The sequence below is a fragment of the Biomphalaria glabrata genome, chromosome 14 (assembly GCF_947242115.1).
Source record: "Biomphalaria glabrata chromosome 14, xgBioGlab47.1, whole genome shotgun sequence".
Taxonomy (NCBI): Eukaryota; Metazoa; Mollusca; class Gastropoda; family Planorbidae; genus Biomphalaria; species Biomphalaria glabrata.
In genome coordinates, this window is record NC_074724.1 from 9157108 (window position 1) to 9179357 (window position 22250).

The window sequence follows — 22250 nt, forward strand, 5'->3', positions numbered from 1 at the left end:
AAGATTAACATTCAATATGTGAACGACAAAATATTAGGCATTGCTTTCCAAACAGTGTTCCACGGAACAGTAGTGGTCCGCAAGGTCTAAAATAAGTCTTCCTCGAACTTCTGGAATAGGCCACGTAGGCCACTACGTGAATTAATCTCTCAAAAAAAAAAGCTTATGGTTCCGCTAAATCCTCAGAATGTGCGAAGTGTTTCGTCATGGAAAACGTTTGAGAAACATAGATGTCAGCAAGATTAACATTCACATTCTATACTTAATGACAAAATAGAAGACAAGATTGTTTTTATATTATTATTATAAACAGTGTGTTACCAGCATGTAATGTAATAATATACATAGCAGACCCGCGGCGTAGCATACGCCGCTATTTAGTGACGGGTGAACACTTCCTGAAAGACACAGTTGTCCAAATAAGCGTTGATCTCAATTCTGCAAGCTTAGAAATGAGTGGGACACTTACCTGGCCACATGCAGATGTAATGAAGTTGGTTAGTACAGGTACTTCCTCCTACGCTGACTGTTGAGTTCATGTACATCACCACCGCGCAGTCGTGAGGTGTACTTGGTGCTTGACCCAAGGCCCACAAGTCCTTCAGTAAGCTGGTGGCCGATTCGTTATTACTTGCCCAAAGCCAAACGCCATCTTTGTCTACGTCATTAGCGCCAATCCAAAAGGGCATTGCTGAAATGAAACACAATAAGTGTCATGCGCATATGTTCTTTGTTAGGTGTGTTTCTTCTGTGCACTATAATAGTGTGTGCGCTGTTTCTAAGGACGCGCTATGTTGGCGTCATTGCTTCCTAGTTTTGCTAGGGTAGCAGATTATTGGCTGGAGCTTTCTTTTTGTTGTTTTTTCCCCAGTATTGGTTAAGTCACAGCTGGGGCTGTGTAGCCACGGGAAATACGACATTCCTCGGACTCGAAGACACGCCTTATTGGTTAAGTTAGGTTAAAGGTTATTTTAATTTCTTTGTTGTTTCGTAGCTCTAAGTCATTGTCATTACATTAATCTGAATGGCGGTCACAAGAAATACACAATTTTCTTGATTAGGGACTCGGACTTGGGGCTTTGCTGAAGTCGAGTCTGATATGAATTTGCATGGACCCAACTTGGTGATTATCCATGGCATTGGGTTGTGGACATCACATGCCCGGATCGGACTGATCGCGCTGTGACTAAGGTTCGCCTGCCTGTTGCACATAACTTAGGTGCGCTGAACTAGTATTAAGTATTGTGTATAACTATGTATGCCACATCCTATCATTGAATCATTACACATTTGTTATATAAACTCTCGTTGTTAACTAGTATACGTTGGTCTCTTGTAATTACTTTATATATTAACTAATAGACTGTCAGGGATGTCCGGGAGGCGAGCCATGGCCAAATTTACAACCCCGACAGCTGGAAGTGAGCCGCCCTAAGCATGCAGACGGAAAAGTGGGAGTACTTTGTCCTCTGTGGAACTCTATTTAATGTAATAATAATAATAATAATAATAATAATCTTTATTATCCGTCAGTTCTTAATATTATAGATATGATGACAATATAGTTTACATTAATATTTTACATTATTTACATTAATAATATTTTTTTCTTATTTCATATTATATTGAATTATACCACAGGTTTCATTTTTGAATAAAATGGCTGTCAAAATTGCACACATGAATAAATCCTAGCCAATGAAACGAAGAGGTTTAATATTATTAATGTTGTCAAAGACGTTGTAATCAAATCCGTAGATTAGCAATGAGTGAGGTACATTTTTTAAATTTGACTACGCTGACTCAGTTGTGACCTACACACTTTGCCATCAATGATGCAGGCAAAGCCACTGCAGTGGGGAGGGTGGGGGGGGGGTATTTAAATTCTCTTTTCACAATCAGCGCCCGACTTCCGTTTGTGCTCTTCTTTCTTCATGAATCGTATGATCCCGAGTCCTTCGCGAATAATCGTTCTCCAGGTTATTTAAATTAGAATAAATATGCATGTTTCAAAAAAATATAAATATTTATTGTCTATCTTACTATGCAAATAAATACTGTATATAACTGTATATAAGTTTGGACTTTCAAACCAGTAAAAAAGTTTATGTTTGAAATGGAAACAAATTTCAAACGTTTGGCCAATAAGCAATAGTAAGAGAAATTTCTTTAAGGATATTAGTGGATCTGGATGGCTGCCTTGTCATCAGGGGCGGAATGGCTATATGGGCATTTGGGCAAATGCCCGGTGGGCCGGTATCCAAATGGGCCGGTAGAGCAACCGAAATGGGCCGCATCGATGCCACTATGGCACGTATGAAATTGTTAAAGGTTTTATAATATTCTCTTATAAAAGGGCCCCCTGAGCGTCGTGTTGAAAAACAAATCTTTCACAGACTCTACAGTGTAATTTAACACATTTTCCGAAATAATGTAATGGCATTCGTTCTTAGACAGTGCTACTAGTAGGCTTCATCCTTTTAGGGCCTACATACTTAGCGATTAAAAAGTAACATAAGGCCTATATTTCTAATAAAGATGTAGAGTTCACTGTATACATGCATATTAATACATTATCATAATTAACATAATGATTTTGAGGACAGGTAGACCTAGAAATGGATGCCCATCATATGATATAGAATTTGTGGGCCGAATTGCATAGAAATGCCCGGGCCGACTTTGACACTCAGTCCGCCCATGCTGGTCATGTGGCCTGCGATCGTTTGATGTTTACGATGGTCCCAGGTTTGAAACCTATCCGCAACCGTTCCCCGTCGTCCTGCGGCATTGTGCAAGCATGTCATTATTCTCAAATCTGAAGGAACACCAGAAACGTGTTTAACAACGTAATTAAGTCCAAATATGTTACCTATATCCAGGTCCTGAAGTTGTGTCTTTGAGTCAAAGGTTGCAAGAGATCCATTCAGTAGTTGACACGCCTCCTAAAGAAACATGTACAACTTTTTAACGTCGTGTAAACTCGATGCAGTAACAAACTTTGTGCAGAAATAATAATAATAATAATAAACGAATTTATATAGCACTATATAACAATAATAACAATAATAATAATAATAATTTTTTTTTATTATCCATAAGGAATTCGTCTTATAATTTGTGCATTAAACCAAACAAAACATTATAACTATAAAAGACCAAAATTTACATTCACACTAGACTCACACATAATTTACATGTGAAATTTGTGAGATTTTATTGCCAGGGGAACAAAAGAGTTTTAGCGTCTGTCTTTGCTATCGGTGTCTTGTGTCTCTTTTGGTAAAATCATTAAATCCTGAACCAAAGGGTGATTTTAAGCGGCTCCCGAAAGGGGAAAAGACGCTATTAGTTTTGTGGGGCCTATCTGTCCGTCCGTCCGTTCCGTTAAGATCTCAGAAACTAGAAGAGAAAATGAAAATCGGACATCTTAATATTTTAGATCATTCAAAGTTCTGTTGCTTAGGCTACTTTTTTCTTTTCTGAAAGCGAAATATCTATTTTTTTAAATCTCTTATGCAAGCAATTGTCTTTCAATAGACCACTTTTACAACTATTTATTATTAATAGTAACAAATACGGGAGGCTTTCTAGAAAGGTAGTGGACTATTTACAAATTTTTAACACATTTACGCAAACGGTTTAAATTTATTGTCAAAAAAAAAAAATATATTTTTTTTTTTTTTACATTTTTATTGCTAAGTTAAGTAAGTTCTGTCATATTAACTACTACATTTGCACACACACAATTTTTAGTATTTTTTTTAAAGAGAAAAAATCTATTTAATATGCATTGGACACAATTTAAAACAAAAATTAATAAGTCGTTTTTCATATTATCGCGTAAACTGCTGAGCTGTATTTCCAATACAAAAAACTCAACCAAAGGGGATATTTTTTGTTTACAAATTTTTTTTTCTTGAGGATTTGTATAAGAGATTGACCCTTTACTAAACAATTAAATTAGATCAATTAGATATTCGTTATAAGACATCAGTTAGGCCAGGTTCACACCTAATTTCACATTCACTTTCACCTATCCGCTGGGCAGCACACAGGACCTGTCAACCTTTTTTCTCCATTTTTCTCTGTCATTAGTCTTTGATAGAATTTCATTCTGATGTTATTTCTGAAAGTATTGAAATCTGCCTTTTTACCTGCCTCGGTGGACCACTTCGGGGGCCGATTTTGAGTTTGTGTTTCCACACAAACTGTTTTTGTAACCTTCTTTAGATCAAAAATCTGTTTAGCTTTCTCATGAAAGTTTTTCTCAAACAGCTACCCACATTTTTTTTTGCTAATGTCCATTGAGGATTTTATGAAGTTTATTTTTTTTTTATAATGTTGAGATTGCCATACCAGGCAGTGATATTCAACTTGCAGATGTTAGAGTGATAAAACATCGTTAAAGCCCTTTAGCTAACATTTATCATAATCTTTACTGCCTTTTTTTTGCTGATATAATCAGTATTTGCAGTAACATTTAATTTATTGTCTAGATAGTACCAAGGTATTTAAAAGTTTGCTCTACTTCATAATGCTCTAGGCGATTTTGGAACATTGCGGTGTGATATGGCTGAAATAGACAGTGTGTTTTAAACAACTTCAAATGTTTTTAAAAGTGGTGGTCTGTGTGAGCTTAAAGGTTAGAGAGTTTCTAAAAGATTGGCTCCTGTCATGCAGTGTGAAGTATGTTATAAGGGAAACTTTTTTTTAGGGAATAAAGAATTGCATTAATTTGTTAACAAATTTAAACAAAAAAATATAGGCAAAAAAAAAAACACCAGACACTTGGATTATAAATAATTAAAATAAACAAGCCGTTGTTCATAGTTTGGAATGACTCATGACTGAAGCTGCCAATGGAGGTGGCTAGGGGAACAATATACCCAGAGATGGCTCTAGAGAAATTATTTACTTTATTTGTGTTGACCCATTTGAGAACGCCTATAATTCCTAATTCCTACTAACATTGTTTTAGAAGTAGATAATCAAACAGACTTTCCCTCGTGACTATCATAAATAGTGAATACCAATACGAAGATTTGATTTGTGAAATTGTGAACATATAACATTTACAAAAGATTTTTACTAAATTATTACATTTTCACTACCTTTACTATTTTAACTGTGAATAGACTTTGTTTTTAACAACTTAACTGAATAAAATTTAGCTCTTGTGATATGAAGGGAGAGTAACCTTTTAGGTATTACGGGCAGGACATGGCCTAAAGTGTGCCGATGTGCCAAAAAACTCAAAACTCAAACTCAAACATTGTTTATCCTTGACGAGTATGATTTCCGTCTGGGCGAGACCAATCGTTATAGACCAGTGATGCCCAACTTAATTTGACCCGGGGGCCGTTTTAATTTCCGACACTCGTCTAGCGGGCCACATGACCAAAATGTTACAAAAACGAAATGAAATTGTTCTGAAACTATTTTGGTAGAAACTTGTGGATTTAATACTTAGCTAATAGGTTATTGGACAATTATCTTTGTTACGTGTCAGAATATAACTTCATTTCTCGACTTAAAATGTGAGTACCAGTGTAGGTAGCTTAACCACCGGCTCATTTTATGGTCTCTTTTTCCTATGGATCCTCCAATCTCTAGGCGTAGTTTAACACTCTTTTAGTCGCGAATCAAATCAAGAATGCCATCATTTTTATTTAATAATGCCGTTTTTATGTTGTTGTTTTATTAAACAGCCAGACACTTTCTTTCTAAAATAAATATGTCGGCTTATTATCATGTTCAACAAACAGACTAAAGATAGGTTCACTTTTCATGGTAGATTCTACATTCAGAGTTCCAAAGCATAAACACACAAATGTTAAAGATCATAATACCAATCCATCGGAGAAAAAGTGAGGGCCCAAACGTAAATAAAGATACATTTTTCTACTTTTTTTTTTGGAAGGGAGATTTCTACACTTTGTGCCGATGATTCGGTGGGCCGGATGGAACCACGTCGCGGGCAGGATGTGGCCCGCGGGCCTTATTTTGGGCATAACTGTTATAGACGATTGGTCTCGGTAAGTGGTCAAAGCAGTTGGGTGAATCAACGCTACTATATTCCAGACTTATCCTTTATTAACTTTCTATCATTTCTTATTAAGGAGAACAACCGAAACAAAAACAAAAAAAAGCACAAACCTTCATCAACAGATGTCTAAGAAATATCTTAAAAATACACTTGGTACGACAAATTAGAAAACACCAAACTGTGGGAGATGAGTGGACAGAGAGATATAGAAAAGATAACAACATAGAATGAAACCCCCAGGGCACAAGACGCAGAGGAAGACTAAACAGAACCTGGCAAAGCATTGTACTAGAAGAAGCCGAGAGGACAGGAAAGTGCTGGGAATTTATAAGAAACTAGCAAGAGACCGTGGAGAGTGGAGTGATTTTACTGAGGCCCTATGTTCCATGAGGAACGCAAAGAAAGATGATGCTGCCGAGGATGATGATGTTTTCTTATCGTACCCTAAGTCTGCATATTGACTTTTGTTATTCTTTCTATTTTTACCCCCCCCCCCAAAAAAAAAAAAAACACAAAAAAAAACAACTAAATACCATTTTTTTTTTTTTTTTTATTTTAAACGTGTTATATTAATTAAAATTAGAACACATTGGACAATCTTATGAGATTGACAGGTTACTGTATTAAAACTTAAACTGAAATTTTTCGGCTTACTGGAGAGTTTCACGATCAACGGAACAATACATTCAACTAATCACAATGTATGAGGAGATGAGCTTATAAAACTTGATTCCGCAGTGCAACAATGTGCACAAAAGTCGACGTGTAGCTTTTTAAATACATAGGTTATCAACACGCCCTTTATTTCTTACACCGGATACACCAAATGGCTTGCTATTTATAGGTTTTCCGACATGCTTGAAAATCTGCACTACTTTAACTCTTTCTCTCCTAACTGACGATACCAGCGTTGATTCCACCAGAATGTGGTAAATAAATACGGAGAGAAAGAGTTAAACCCTATCCCAGAGTTCCCTACCTTGGCTGTTTCCCAGTTCATGACCTCCGTATACTTCTTATAACATCTTCCTGTGGACACTATGGAGCCGTCCATTGAACATGTGACTGAAAGAAAGAATCATTGTGCAATCATTGTTAGGGTGTTTTTAAACAACTGTTGTTTTTTTTAAGAGAAAAAGAGGATAGAGAGACAGAGTAAAAGACAGGGAGAGAAAGACAGTTTTGATGTCAGAGTGATAGATCTATGGAATGAATAGAAAAAAAAGAAAGATATTATTCTTTATTGGTCCAATCAAATGGAAATTCAGTTTGACTACAACTGACCACCTCAGCGTAACTACTGTAACGATAACAACAAGTAATAGAAAAAATGCTTATTAAATCACAATGTAATCGCGTCGCCTGGCGAGCGCGCCGCGGAAGTAAGTGAGAACAAAGTCTCCCCCCCCCCCTTTTATCCCAAACCTTCTTAATAAGACTCCAGGATTTCAATTATTCAGTTATGTGAAGACCTCATTAACCATTTGTTCTTTGGTGAAATTATTTGTATATTATTATTCTTTTGGTAATAATTGTCACTGCCAGGATTTAGAGTCGTACTTTTTTTAAACAATTATTATTATTGTAGAAATAAGTTCATTTTTATTCTCTGGAAGGGTCGACATTAGCTAAGTAGGAAAAAAAAATCATTGCCCAATTCAATGAGCAGCAGTACTGTCTTTTGACAGGTTTACAAGATGTTTAGGGCCTCGAATGTTTCTTCGACTTGTCACTATCCCCTCGGTTGATATAACATTAACCGAGCGAGCTACCCTGCCTCATCGTAGCGCCCGGGTGGAAACGGTCGTGAATGGGGACGGCTAGGCCAATGGGAGTGCCTAAGAGGGTGTAAGAACATCCTCATGTCACTGTGCGGGGATGTAAAAGAGCTCCCGCAGCGATCTGTCAACGTCCAGGGGCCGTTCCTCAAGGGGCCGTTACATAAATGGTGTGTCTCGCACGGTTAGCCTGGTAGATCAAAGGAACATGACGGGGGTCCCGAGTCCGGAGTGTCCGTGTCACCGGAAGTGAACGCAAAATCAACTCTAGGTTTAACCCGTGTCTCAGCCCTTCCCCTCAGGTCAGAAAGGGTGGTGGGAAGGAGGAACACTCCGCCCATTTCAGGCCGGTGGAAGGGAGCCCTTGTTCGCTTTTGCTGGCCTTAGAATTCCAAGAGCGATGCGCAACTCTACATGACAATTTCAGATGTAACAACAGGGTACAGTATTATTTTAGATAACTTCCTTGGTCACCTAATCTCTAAGTATAATAGTTAAAGTTCCCTTTTTAGACCTTGCCATCTATACGGCAGATGATCTAAAAGTTACCTGTTTCTGTGACGCACGGTTAAAAAGGGTGTCATATTACCAGCACAACGACGTTGGCCTTTACTTTTTCCCAAACATTGTCAGGTACCCATTAGATCTGGGTGGACTCAGAGGCGCCCTAAAGATCTTGAAATAGAAAATCCCAGTTTTCACAATGATTTGAACCCGGGACACCCGGTTCAGAAGCCAAGCACCTTACCTCTCAGCCACCGCGTCTCCTCTAATCTTTAGTTATTATTATTTTTATTATTGTTATTATTATTAGTGCAATTATCATTATTAACACATTTTACGGACAGTCTGCCATTTTGAACAAGTCAAAACTCTGCTGTGGCCAAATAGAAGGAGCTGAACATAACTCATAAATCAGGCATTTTAGCGTTTCTTTATTTCAAAGGCTGTTTACATTTGACTAAACTCAACTACCTTGACAGTACCTCAGTAAGGTAAAGATATTTTGAGCCAGAGTATGCTTGAGTGCATTAATCAATTCGTGAACTCATTTTTGAATGCTAGTTAATCATCTGTGCCATGTGCATAAATAAATGTAAAACCATTTACATATTTGTTTTTGCATCTGTCACAATACGTTTTATATCGATTTTAACCTATATTTTTCTTTTTCACCGGGCCGGTCTTAGCAATATGCAGAGATTGCCAATATGAAGAACTCTGGGTGTTTTGCTAGTAGACAACTAAACCAATGTAGGCGTATTATAATTTAAATTATAAAACTTGAAATAACTTGAATAGACTCCATTTTTTTAAACAAAACAAATTATAACTTCTATTACAATACAGACAAATTCAACTTGAAATAAACTGATATTTAAACAGATCGAACTCAAATGCGTCATTACACTCTGGCATCCTGGATGAGTCTCTCGATCTAAACATAGCTTATGACAGAGCTGCTATTCTTGCATCATTCTACAACACTAACAATTAATGCTCCCCTACTTCATCCTAACCTTAGAAAACACACACAAACACACACACCATAACACTTACGCAGGCCAACTGTAATGTGACATTATCAGCATTTTCTATTATTCTTTTCATGTCAAGTGTTTATGCGGTCTAGAACGAAATGAAATATTTTCTATTTTTATAGACTATTATATTAGTGTGAATGTTAAGAACCAGTGTCGCAGTGCAAATGATGCATAACATGATCATCAATGAAGCTATTTATACACCAGCTATTTCGGAAACAATTGGAGGACACAAAACAAGCGGCGATAAGACTGAACACATAGACAAAGAGAAACAAACGCGGCCGTAGAGGAGGAGCTTGAGTTAAAAGCAGGAAAAGAGGACAAAGGAGCTGTCGGCCTTCCATTATCCAAGACATTGTTAGATTGATTGAATAAAATGGACGAACTTGATTGTTGCTGAAGACATTTCTACCAATTCCATGAAAGCTAATCTGTTTCACTAAAACATGGCATCAGTAGACTAGGATGTGTTTCATGTGTATAAAGCAGATAGAACAATAGATAACGGTAAAACATCTGGAGGAGCACTGACCATTCATGTAAAACATGCACATATACTCACACACATACACACACAAACACACACACATATTTATATACTGTATATCGTCCATCGTGGTTCGATGATGACTACTTTTGTCATCCAGGTGGCTAAAGGGCTTTGCACTGGGGTTTTGTGCCTCCTCATGTAGCCGGCAAGACCATTGTGAGTCCCGAAATGTTCGGCTGAACACTGGGCAGGTTATACCGGCTGTGTCAATATCACAATCAAAACTAATATTGAACTATTGTGTATCAATCTTAGGGCCATACAACCTGCCCAGAGAGTTTACACAAATCCAATAATTAACTACGTCATACTTGTGTACATACCACCCACAGCCCAGCAGAAAGAAGGCAACGAAACATACTAGACGCTTAAGTGCCTGAGTAAACAAAATGTATGATACTGTTAACTAGTTATGGAAGATTTCAACCATCTTTTGTATACTGAACACCTGCCTACATGTAGTCAATGTGTTCATTGTCTCACTTTAGAACATAAAACCCTTGACATGTGTTCCAGCAACATAACAAAAACATATATATAAAGAAAAAAATAATAAAGAAAAACGAAAGTTATCAAAGGGGAAATAAAGCGAAATTAATAACATATTTCTTAATTCTGAAAGATTTAACTCCCTTTTTCTATATGCAAAAATTCAAATTAATTACCACTAATTATTTAGCTAATTGTTTACAATTTGTATAGATTGAGTTATTGTCATTGATTATGAACAACTATGCAAGATTATAATTTTTTACTTCTTAGTCCGTTTTAATATATTTCTTGTTTTAATATTTTTTTTTTGTTGCTTTTTAGTTTAGGATGATGCAGGGCGTGTGCACTGTCTGGCGTGCCGTAAATCCGGCCCTGACTTATAGCATGTGTTTCGTATTTATGCTAACAGCTAATCTTGTTCACTTAGCATGTCTATACACTTCTAGGTAAATCTAGTCAATCACTTAAAAAAAAGTTTAAACAAGCATATACTTAAAAAAAAACAAAAAAAAAAAAAAACAACTCATCTTAGGAAAAGAACTACACAATTACAACTATATATCTCAGAAATGTAGAAGTTATTTATGTTTTCCAATATTAAAAAAAATAATTTATTACTAATAATTAATTGACTAGGAGGGATGGTGGCGGGTTCGAATCCTGGTAAAGACTGCAATTTTTAATTTCTGGATCTAAGCATCTCTGCGTTCACCTAGCTCTAATGACATAAATGCTTACCTTTCTGTCCAACCAGAGCATGTTCTTGTAGAATTAATTGTAAAGCAACGATCACAAAAATACTGGAATCCATTGAATCAGATAAGAAGACCTCTATATATTGTCAATTTTTCCCGACTATTGCAAGAGGAAGACTTTATGTCCAGATGCCGATAAAACATTAATTCACGAAGTTTTACTGTCATATAGTTTGGTCGTGAAGAGATCAACCTGAAACAAGCATGTCAATAACATTAACGTTTGACTATATAGAATCTTCAGTACTATGACGATTATGAACAGGATAATCAATCATATATTAATGAGAAAGCATATATCTATTTTTTTTTATTTAGTAATTATAATCAAGCAACACATCGGGCAACGCTATAGCAACAAGACAGCGTTTAACACTGCTGCATTACGCTACAGTTATGGGCCAGTGCTGTGCTCCACCTGTCGCAAGGCTGACACACACTGTGTTTTATTCTCTAAACAAAAGCTAATGTTCGCTGTCTTGATGACTGTGACAGCTGACTAGATGATTGGAGATAAAATCTTATACATGTACCACTTGGGGAAAGAAGATATTATCGGAACATTGACAATAACCGAGCTGGCAAGAATGTGAAAACTGAGAACGAAATGTAGAGGCTCTATATAAAGGAAGGCTGACTGGTTCAGTGGTACGTCCTTTGAATTGTGGTCCAGTGATCATGAGTTCAAACCGTGACCACGTTCATCCCCTTTCGTTCTTTTGGAGGTTTGGATTAGGAATCTCCAAAACTTGCAAAACTTGCAAAATGTAAAACATGTGTATCTGTTTTAGCGATACCCTCTAAGGCTGATACGAACGCATCCAAATAAATAAAGAACGAATGGAGTATCATTAAACTATTAAAGTTATTCGTTAATATTTTGTTAAATGAATCTCAAAACCTACATACTGTTGTTACTCTGTTCCCGCACTCATATTTATGGTGCGCAGTAGCGCATGGTTCCACACGAGAGATGGATCAACAGGACAGGACATAGAGGCATGGTGGATTCCGGCAAAGTTTGTTTGTTTTACATATTTCGGATGTTCCTTCAGAGTTGAAGATAGTTTACTTCCTAGTCCAAACCTCCCGCAGGACGACGGGGGATGGGAGTGGGCAGGGTTTGAACCCGGGACCATCGATAAATCCAAACGACAGTCCAGCGTGCAAACCGCACGACCAGGTAGCCATCCTTTTTTGTAAAGAAGAACTTAGAAGACCTTGCATCTTGTTGGTTTGTGTGCCCCGATTTCTTCATTTAGTTAATTAATTATTAAATCACTGTTAATCTTCCTTTGTTGAGTACTTGCCTGAGATTTACTACAATAATATATTTAACTTACAACTAGCGACCAGTTGAATGGCTAAGAAACAATACCATTAATACAATATTGACTCGTGTGTTACGTCGTAAGCCGACAAAACAAAACATCTCAGAGACACCTTCGCCCAAGTGCAAGTCAGGATAAGGCACAACTCGGACCAGGCCTTAGGGACCTTAAGTTAGCTCCAAGACGGCTCTGGTGTTGTAAAATGGGATGTAACGAAAAAGGCCCGATAATAAACAGAAATAAACTAACCTGTATTCGCCGCTCAACCGAAAGGATAATGGCAAATCTAAAAGGGCAGCTCAACAATGATAGAAACCACTAACTTACCCAAGAACGGCGAACAGAAAGCCTAAGAGCCGCCCCAATAAACTCACAAACTAATGAAGCCTCAAGCTCCAAGCGGGAGATATAGGGTAAACACTAGGCTGCGTGAACACAGCAACCGAGGTGCGTCCAAAATGTGTGTACACAAAAAGAATTCGTGCACAAGTAATACGGAGTACACACCACCGAGAGCTTGTACGCAATGTGTGATTTGTTCACAAAAAGTATTTTATTATCAGCTGTGCTTCTCCTATGTCGTTACATATTAATCTTCTAGAAACATGAAGATGATCACAATCACATTTCTAACGAACTCGAAGATGGTTGTATAAATGCACATATCTTATTCCAATGGCTAGGACAAATTCGGACAAGTGCTCCTTATTCCCTAATACCGTTAGAGCAGTGTTTCTCAAACTTTTGACCTATGTGTACACCTTTTATCCTTTTTGTAATGCTGAGTACCCTCGCCCCCCCCCCCCCCCTTTCGCCACAGTTTGATTTATTAACAGAACATAATTAATCGGTATTTTAACAAAAATCAGCATAGTTAATGAGGTGCAACGCGTATCCACTCCAATGTCTTCCCGTACTTCTGGGGTTCGCGTACCCCACTTTGGGAAACACTGCGTTAGAGCATTGGATGGGTTTCATTAATCAGCCTGGAAAACCAGCGACACTGCAGAGTTTTAGTAACGAATTAAAATATATAATGTGATTTACGAGATGAAAAGCTGTTCGCTATAAACATTATCGTCATGTTTTGGGTTCCAAACTTTGACCAACACTTCATTTCTCTCATTCTTTTGCCAGAATTAGAGCCAGACCAATCGTTATAGGAGACCTGACCACTGACCTGCAACGTCACAACCTTTGGCCAGTTTAGACCAATAGCTCGTTGCCACGTCGTACAGACCTGTAACGTAGCTAAGAGCTATTGGTGTAAACTGGCCACGGGTTGTGACGTTGCAGGTCAGTATTGAGGACTTCTATAAAGAAAGGTCTGAATTAGAGTCACTTTCACTGGGCCGCCCATCAATGCATTGTTTTTGACTCCCTTCGCTTCTTTTATCTGCCTCTTCTTTCCATGAACAAAAAAAACTTGGAGAGCTCTGAGGATTTCGTGCTCTGGATGTATAATCTTAGTTTGCATTTTTTTTACAATGCTCAGAGGGTCATCGTTGGGTCCTATTGCCTTAGTGATTCCGATTTCAATTTTATCGATTATAACGAGGTCTTATTAGGTGATACCTAGACTCCTTCTATATCATCACAATTCTATAACTTGGATCTTCTAATTGTGCAGTTGGAATGCAGTATCTACACAATACTCATCTATTGAAAGTATTAATCTATAATGAATAAGATTGCTATCTCTTGGTGTATTCGGCTTACATAAAATAAAAAATGTTGTTACTCTGCATTTTAGAAGGTTTACGACAATTATTTTTACAACTAGAACAATGTAAAATCTATTTCTAAGCTCTTTCGCCTGTCGTACAAATTAATTTGTATGTTTTTGTTGGCTTTAGAAATCTTTTTTTCCGTATGATACATCTGGCACTGCTTAGTCTTCCTAAATCTTTCTAATTCTCTCCCATTCACATTATTTGTATTTACTTTTTATTTATTTGTGTAAACATTTCTTTATAATGTCTCCCTCATTTCCCAATATTACTTTCCCTTCTTTATATATGTTCACCTTCACCTATCCCTTTGTCTGTTGGACGATGGGACATCTCTGTATTTTGCCTTCGATAAAACTTTTTCAATGACAGCCCCGTCCATTCTTTAAAGTTGTCTTCCCATCGCTTTCTCTGTCTGCCTCTTCTTCTTTTCCCTGGTACTGTACCCCGTAGGAAGGTCTTCGCAAGCCCCGAGGACCTTGTAAATTGTAATATGGCCCTGTATTTTATTGTTTAAATAATGTGAACCGGATTTTAAACATTGACATTTAAAACAAAAAAAGAGATTGTGTTTGAAATTTATCGGGGAAATAAATCACCAATATTATCACTAGCAACGAAAAAAAAAAGTTTTTTTTTTAGTTTATAATTTAATAATGACAAGAACAAAAAAAGACCTTCCACAGTTCCCGGATTAGTAAGAAGAAGTCAACATTAAAGAGTAGACAGGCCTGTCACTGGAACACATTCTACTTAGACAAAAAACGAGAGAAAGATGGTCGACAGATCATCTGTGGTGCCCCCAACCGTCCAACAGACTAATGGTTAGGTTAAGGAGAAAAAGAAAACAAACTAACATTTTGGTTCATAAATTACAAATTATTAAATGAATTGAAAATATTTCACAAATCGTATATCAAATCACTCCTTCTGGTACAAAGGTGTGTGCACGCTAGTTCTTCTACATCCATTCTCGGATCAAGATGAAACTTAGCACATTTATACATTGACATAGACAAGATATTAATCAATAAAACGCAAGTAACCAATTAGACAATGTATAACAGGTAATTCAGTATTTTGTTTAATACAAACAACAGTGTATATTATATTGTTACTCATACAGAAAGTTTTTGGATACTTCCCTTTAAATAATTGTTCAGGTTGTTTCTCCCTGACGCAATCTCCTGTCAAGTTGATACGTTAAAATTTTATTTATTACACAGAACTAAACATGAATCAATGAAGGTGAATTACTTAATTAGCCAATAAATTATTGGTAATTGCATATTGTGTTGATATCAAATAAGGGAAATAACTTTTATATTATTGGTAGATATAGTTTTAAGGAGGGAGTTCTTTCCCTTTTGATAAGCTTTGTGTTTATATTTTGCTTGTTTAAGAGCTGAAAACATTTATATAGCCTTTAAAACAGAGTTGTGATACATGTTTGTATAAACATTTTTTAAGTATGCTGATATTAGTCTTTCTTAACTGTAATATACGAGATACTCGGTTCAACATTATGTAAGAAGAATATGAGACTATAGATCTAGATCTATACATTAAGAAATTAAAACAAGCTTACCTCCGTGGTATGTAAAACTTATTCAAAAATATATATATCCAAAGACTCACTCAAACTGACAACGAAAGTAGTCATTACATTTTTTCCAATTCAGCGTGAGATAGTTGAGGTCACATTAACATAAGATGGTGTCTACAGACGCAGGTAATAGTCGTATGCCCCCGCCCCCCGGCTACTCTCTTATTAAAACACATTGAAGTGAGAATGTGTTGGAATGCGAACATCTGTACCTTAGTAGCAAGGAGAATCAGAGCACACACACACACAAACATACACACACAGTGGCTTTCCATGTAGATTTTAATGCTAACTTTCATTAGTCTTGCTTCGTCCAATAGTACATTATATATACACACAGTAATTTATATAGCCTACTTGTATAAAAATATGCATAAAAATTGCATTAACTTTAATCAGTCAATTAATCAATCAGTCTATCTATCTATCTATCTATCTATCTATCTATCTATCTATCTATCTATCTATCTATCTATCGGTCTGTCTATCTACCGGTCTATCTATCTATCTATCTATCTAATCTATCTATCTATCTATCTATCTATCTATCTATCTATCTATCTATCTATCTATCTATCTATCTATCTATCTATCTTTCTATCTATCTATCTATCTATCTATCTATCTATCTATCTGTCTGTCTGTCCATCTATCTATCTATCTATCTATCTATCTATCTATCTATCTATCTATCTATCTATCTATCTATCTATCTATCTATTTATCTATCTATCTATCTGTCTGTCTGTCTATCTATCTGTCTGTCTGTCTGTCTGTCTGTCTATCTATCTATCTATCTATCTATCTATCTATCTATCTATCAATCAATCAATCTATCTATCTATCTATCTATCTATCTATCTATCTATCGAAGTTAGATACTTGGGGCTAAAAAAGGAGGTCGAAGTCCTAGCGCCCTCTGGTGACCATCTTGTACTCCTCTATGCAAACACTGGAGTGTGGAGTACTCTTTTGTTTTGAAAAAAACGTTCCCTTAACAATCAGTTTGTTGGATCGTGATGGTAGGATATTTCTCTTTCATCTCCGCCAAGTGCAAAGACGTCATCCCCCCCCCCCCCACACCAGATTCATGTCCTGCTTGTTTTAAACTTGTCTGTGTACTTAGTTTCTGTCACCGTCAGCAATGCTCGAATTATTCCCATGAAAAAATGTCATGAAAGTTTAGTTTTAGAGATTCATCTGAAGTACTTCTAATGGACAGGGTGTCATGCTATACTGGATACTCAATCCAGTGATCTGGTTAATTAAGTCAGTAAATAACAGAAATGTTACGTTTTAGATATCAAGCTAAGATTGGGCTCGACACCTAGATCAAATGTATTAAAATAATAGCCAAGCAAGGTTGGAAAACTATTTTCAAAGAATATTCAAAGATGACAAAAACAATAGAAAATCTGTTAAAAACTTGGGCACGGAAAAACATGTATTCAAGATGAATCTGTGTGGAGAACACACACTAAGCAGGAGATTTACTAGTTGTATGAAGTCCCACCTATAGTGACAGAAATAAACCAGATCTGACTTCCTTCGAATAAAAAAATCAGAATACAAAGAAGCAAAAATAGTATACTGAATAAAAAATGCAAAAAACAAAATGGAGGCAATCCAAAAGAAAGACAACGAATATGAAGGAATTACGATAGAAAGGCAGACAACCTAAAAATTGGGAACATTTGTTTCTTTGAGTTATTTTTCATGGACTTAATCACTTCATAGGATCACAGGAGTTCAGAGTTCAGTTTAGTGTGTTGTGTTCGCTCTATGCAGAGTCATTATCTTAAATCGTTTTTCATTGCAGTAACTACATTGTGGCTGAGTGGGTATAGCGCTTAGCCTCCGAACCTAGGGAATCCTACGATAGAATCCCGTTGAACAGTGAGACTTAGAACTTCCTGATTTTTAAGTGCGCATCTGAGTTCACTCGAGACTATTCGTACTAGAAGGCCTCAACACTGACCCGCAACGTCACAACCTTTAGGCAGTTTAGATAAAGAGCTCGTCGCCACGTCGTACAGACCTGTGATACGGCAACTAGCCATTGTTCAAAACTGCCCACAGGTTGTGACGTTGCAGGTCAGTGTTCAAGACTCAGCTCAGATAGGCACCTGACGTACGTTGGGAGAAAAGACCGTTGGTCGTTGTGTTGGCTGCATGACACCCTAGTTAAACGCGGTACACGTGAATATGTGACATTGTCCTGTCTTTGGAATGGTAAAGTCTGAAAAATAAATGTACTTTTAAATTGACTTTAATTAACTTGTTTATGGTAGTACATTTATAAGGTTAAAAGATAATTTGAGCTCATATGATCTTTCTATCCCCAGAGTTGAGTCTCATTTAAAAAGTACATCTCGTTTAAATTGGAAATAGTTACCTATTGTTTGTTATTCACTCCTTGCAACGGTATGCAAAACAAAACAAAAAATCAATGGCTATTCTGCGAACTAGATTTGTGTATGAAAAAAAATAAATAACGACATTTGTTTACGATGCTCTAGCCAAGCTGTCGACTTGTTTTTGTAATTGAAAAATATAATCTGGCAATACCGTTATTTTTTAAATAAAAAAGATTTAATCCCTGTATTGATTGTTTTTACTGTATAATATAAAGTTTGACGAGTTAGATACAATTATTATCTTGTTACTCTGCCTTATTGGGACTTATATTTAAAATTTGATACTTTCAGGTCCTTGGATTAATATTGGTTATAAAACAAGTTTACTAATAATTAGTTCCTTAAAATATTTGTACTATAAAAATATTGTAAAATAATGTATGCTCCTCGGGTCTCATGTACTAAAGCATCTTATACACTATAGTTTCACTTTAGTAAATACTGATTGAGTGATGGTTAAATGAAAAGAAAAAATCTTTAAATTTTATCTATCTATCTATCTATCTATCTATCTATCTATCTATCTATCTATCTATCTATCTATCTATCTATCTATTTATCTATCTATCTATCTATCTATCTATCTATCTATCTATCTATCTATCTAACTAAGTAACCATCTGTTTGTCTATTTGTCTGTCCGTTCGTCTGTCTTTCTCGCTTGCTCCATCTATTTTTCTTATACCTTAAATAGACTAGAATATATTTATCTTCAACGACTCGCTAAAGCTTATCCCTCACAGTGATATAGTAAGATATGAAGTAATTATACAGATAGTGTTGAATCTGACAAGAAATAATAAAAGAAAGGTTACTAACCTGTTATGAGTAAATTCATTTGTCGACTAGACTCTACGGGGCATGCAATCTTACCACGTACGATCCGGGAATAAATATTCTGCCAAGCATGCCCTTAATAATGCATTTCTTTAAACAATTTTACAAAGCAGCATACCAAAGGTGGGTTAAAGCTGGTTCAACCGCCAAAAACGACAATGATAACTGATAAAGGCCCTCACGCTTGATCAGGTTTAGCTCAGAACATAATTATTCTATTCAACTTCAAAGAACGGGTAACGTAAGAGTGGGGTATGGTCTGGTAGTTCTTGCAGAAATGAAGCCAATATCTATCACACAACGGCCGGGGGGGATGTCGACGGTATGAACTCGAAGCCTCAGTCCGGAGAGCCCATAACATGACCAAGCAGCCGTTGCTTTCTACAGTCACACTGACCAAATACAATGTTAAATTTGTAACAAAATATATAAACAGACCATGCAATAGGATTAGCATAATAATGTCTTACACTACATCGTTATTTTTTCTCAAAAAATAACACTATTTAATGACGCCCTTCTATACCAAAACAAAAACACACAATTTAATTTGACACTACTATAGTAACTCTGATTAAACGGTACATGCAACACATATTTTAGTCGGTGCTTCTAAACATTCAACATTTTTCTCTATTTTTAAAGTTTTAGAAATTCTGCTAACGTTTACGACGCACTATTTCTGATAGATTTGTTATTAGTCAACTATAAGATCCAGTGATAAGGTCATTACGGCCCGTTACTAATTTTATATTACTAATATTTAAAAAAAAAACAATGTAGAAATGAATGTTGTTCTACACGAGTCGGTCTTTCTGTTACGTGTTGAAATCAATGTAATGGTAGAAGAACATCAATGTGCAGTTAGAAGAACATCAATGTGCAGTTAGAAGAACATCAATGTGCAGTTAGAAGAACATCAATGTGCAGTTAGATGAACATCAATGTGCAGTTAGAAGAACATCAATGTGCAGTTAGAAGAACATCAATGTGCAGTTAGAAGAACATCAATGTACAGGTAGAAGAACATCAATTTACAGGTAGAAGAACATCAATGTACAGGTAGAAGAACATCAATTTTCAGGTAGAAGAACATCAATGTACAGGTAGAAGAACATCAATTTACAGGTAGAAGAACATCAATGTACAGGTAGAAGAACATCAATGTACAGGTAGAAGAACATCAATGTACAGGTGAGGAACATCAATTTTCAGGTAGAAGAACATCAATGTACAGGTAGAAGAACATCAATGTACAGGTAGAAGAACATCAATGTACAGGTAGAAGAACATCAATTTACAGGTAGAAGAACATCAATGTACAGGTAGAAGAACATCAATGTACAGGTAGAAGAACATCAATGTACAGGTAGAAGAACATCAATGAACAGGTAGAAGAACATCAATTAATGAAGAATTCCTGAGCCTTTCAAATATCTTGTTCTATTTGCTAATCAGCTAACTAAGGTTAGTTGTCACATTGAACAGAAAGAAGATTTCATGACTTGATCTAGATAGCTTCAATAAGCTGGTAAGAACTCTAACGTAATATTTTCCTTTGTCCCCGGAGGCATCTGCAATCATATCGACTCAAACTTGATGAAAAAAAAATTAAAACGCGATACTTCTTGACTTTCTTTTGCCAGAAACTTCACTTTTTCATAACTGATATGCATCTACTTCCCCTGTCAATGCTTCTTAGCCTCAATGTGGTCCTCGGGTGGAAGCGGTCCTAAGAGGAAACGATTGGGCCAATAGAAAAAAAAAGAAGAGAACACCTTCAGATGTAACAAGCGGAACATTACAAAATACAATATAAAACAAGGTTACAAAGACAGTTTGTGTGGAAACACAAACTCAAAATCGGCCCCCGAAGTGGTCCACCCAGGCAGGCTTCAATATTTTTAGAAAAAACATCTGAATGAAATTATATCAAAGACAAATGAGAGATAAGAATGGAGAAAGAAGGTTGACGGATCTTGTGTAGTGCCCCAACGGTCCAGCAGATCAAAGGATAGGTGCAAGTGAAAGCAAAGTTAGATGTGAACCTGGCCTAACTACTTCCCTTTTCAGACCTTGTGATCTATAGGCTAGATGATGTAAGAGGTTCATCTGTTTTTGTGGCCTATGGTTAACGAGGGTGTCATGTAGCCAGCACAACGACCAACCGCCTTTACTTTTCCCCAACTAATGTCCTGTACCCATTGGAGCTGGGTGGACTCATAGGCACCCAAGGGTCTGTGTGTATGAGATCCCAGTCCTTTAGGGAAATGCGGTTTACAAGATTACTAATGGTTTTAAATTGAGTCTAACTTATAATGCATACTAATTAGCTTTTTCTCTTTAAAAAATAGCTTGCATAAGTGATTTTACAAATTTAATTTTTCGCTTTCAGAAAAAAAAAGTTGCCGTTGCATCAGAACTTTGAATGGTCTAAAGTCTAAAATATTAAGATGTCGGATTTTCACTATCTTTTCTAGTTTACGAGATCTAAACGGGACGGACGGACAGACGGACAGACATTTCACACAAAACTAATAGCGTCTTTTCCCCTTTCGGGGACCGCTAAAAACAACAATAATAACGCTTATATTGGGTTATGGAAGACTGCCACGAACTGTTGTTATTACATTGTTGTATATGTATGATAATTTTTACACGTGACTCATCTTTCCTTATCAAAGTCAGCTTATTCTCTATACAAAGTTAATCTGTCTTTCTGAGTTATATATATATATATATATATATATATATATATATATATATATATATTTATTTATTTATTTATTTATTTATTCCATATAAATGCAAAATTAATTAATTACAACTAATAAATAAAATAATTTGTCAATTTTTCGATTGATTCGTGTTTTGTTTGGGGCAATGAATAATTGTGCAAATCGCCATGTGGGCCTGTAGCCCATGGGCCGGTACAGCGACACCAATCGTCATAGAAGACCTGAACACTGATTTGCGACGTCAAAACCTGAGGGCAGTTTTAACCGACTTTGAACATGTGACGTGGCAACGAGTTATTGCCCAGAATCGACAGCCAGCTGCACACTGCCTTGCTCATTCAGGGTTGTAGCTATTGCAACGGATGCATGTGTATATCAGATGTAGCTGAAGTATTTCTAGAAGATGCTTAGATTGACTAA

General features: G+C 36.4%; 1 protein-coding gene across 4 annotated transcripts in view; it reads right to left on the reverse strand.

Annotated features, from left to right (window-relative positions):
- Positions 1-22250, reverse strand: part of LOC106074202 (C-type lectin lectoxin-Lio2-like) — a 41821-nt gene that overhangs the window by 1492 nt on the left and 18079 nt on the right. For 2 of the 4 annotated variants that reach the window (XM_056011478.1, XM_056011475.1), the window contains exons 2-5: positions 11155-11364; positions 7029-7114; positions 2873-2945; positions 470-691 (exon numbers count right to left, since the gene is read on the reverse strand). In XM_056011478.1, coding sequence (XP_055867453.1) covers positions 470-691; positions 2873-2945; positions 7029-7114; positions 11155-11227 — 454 coding nt within the window. In that variant the 5' untranslated portion in view covers positions 11228-11364. Of the gene's footprint in view, positions 1-469; positions 692-2872; positions 2946-7028; positions 7115-11154; positions 11365-12829; positions 12949-15820; positions 16019-22250 lie in introns of those variants that run through there. The other 2 variants (XM_056011479.1, XM_056011477.1) reach the window with 2 other exon arrangements.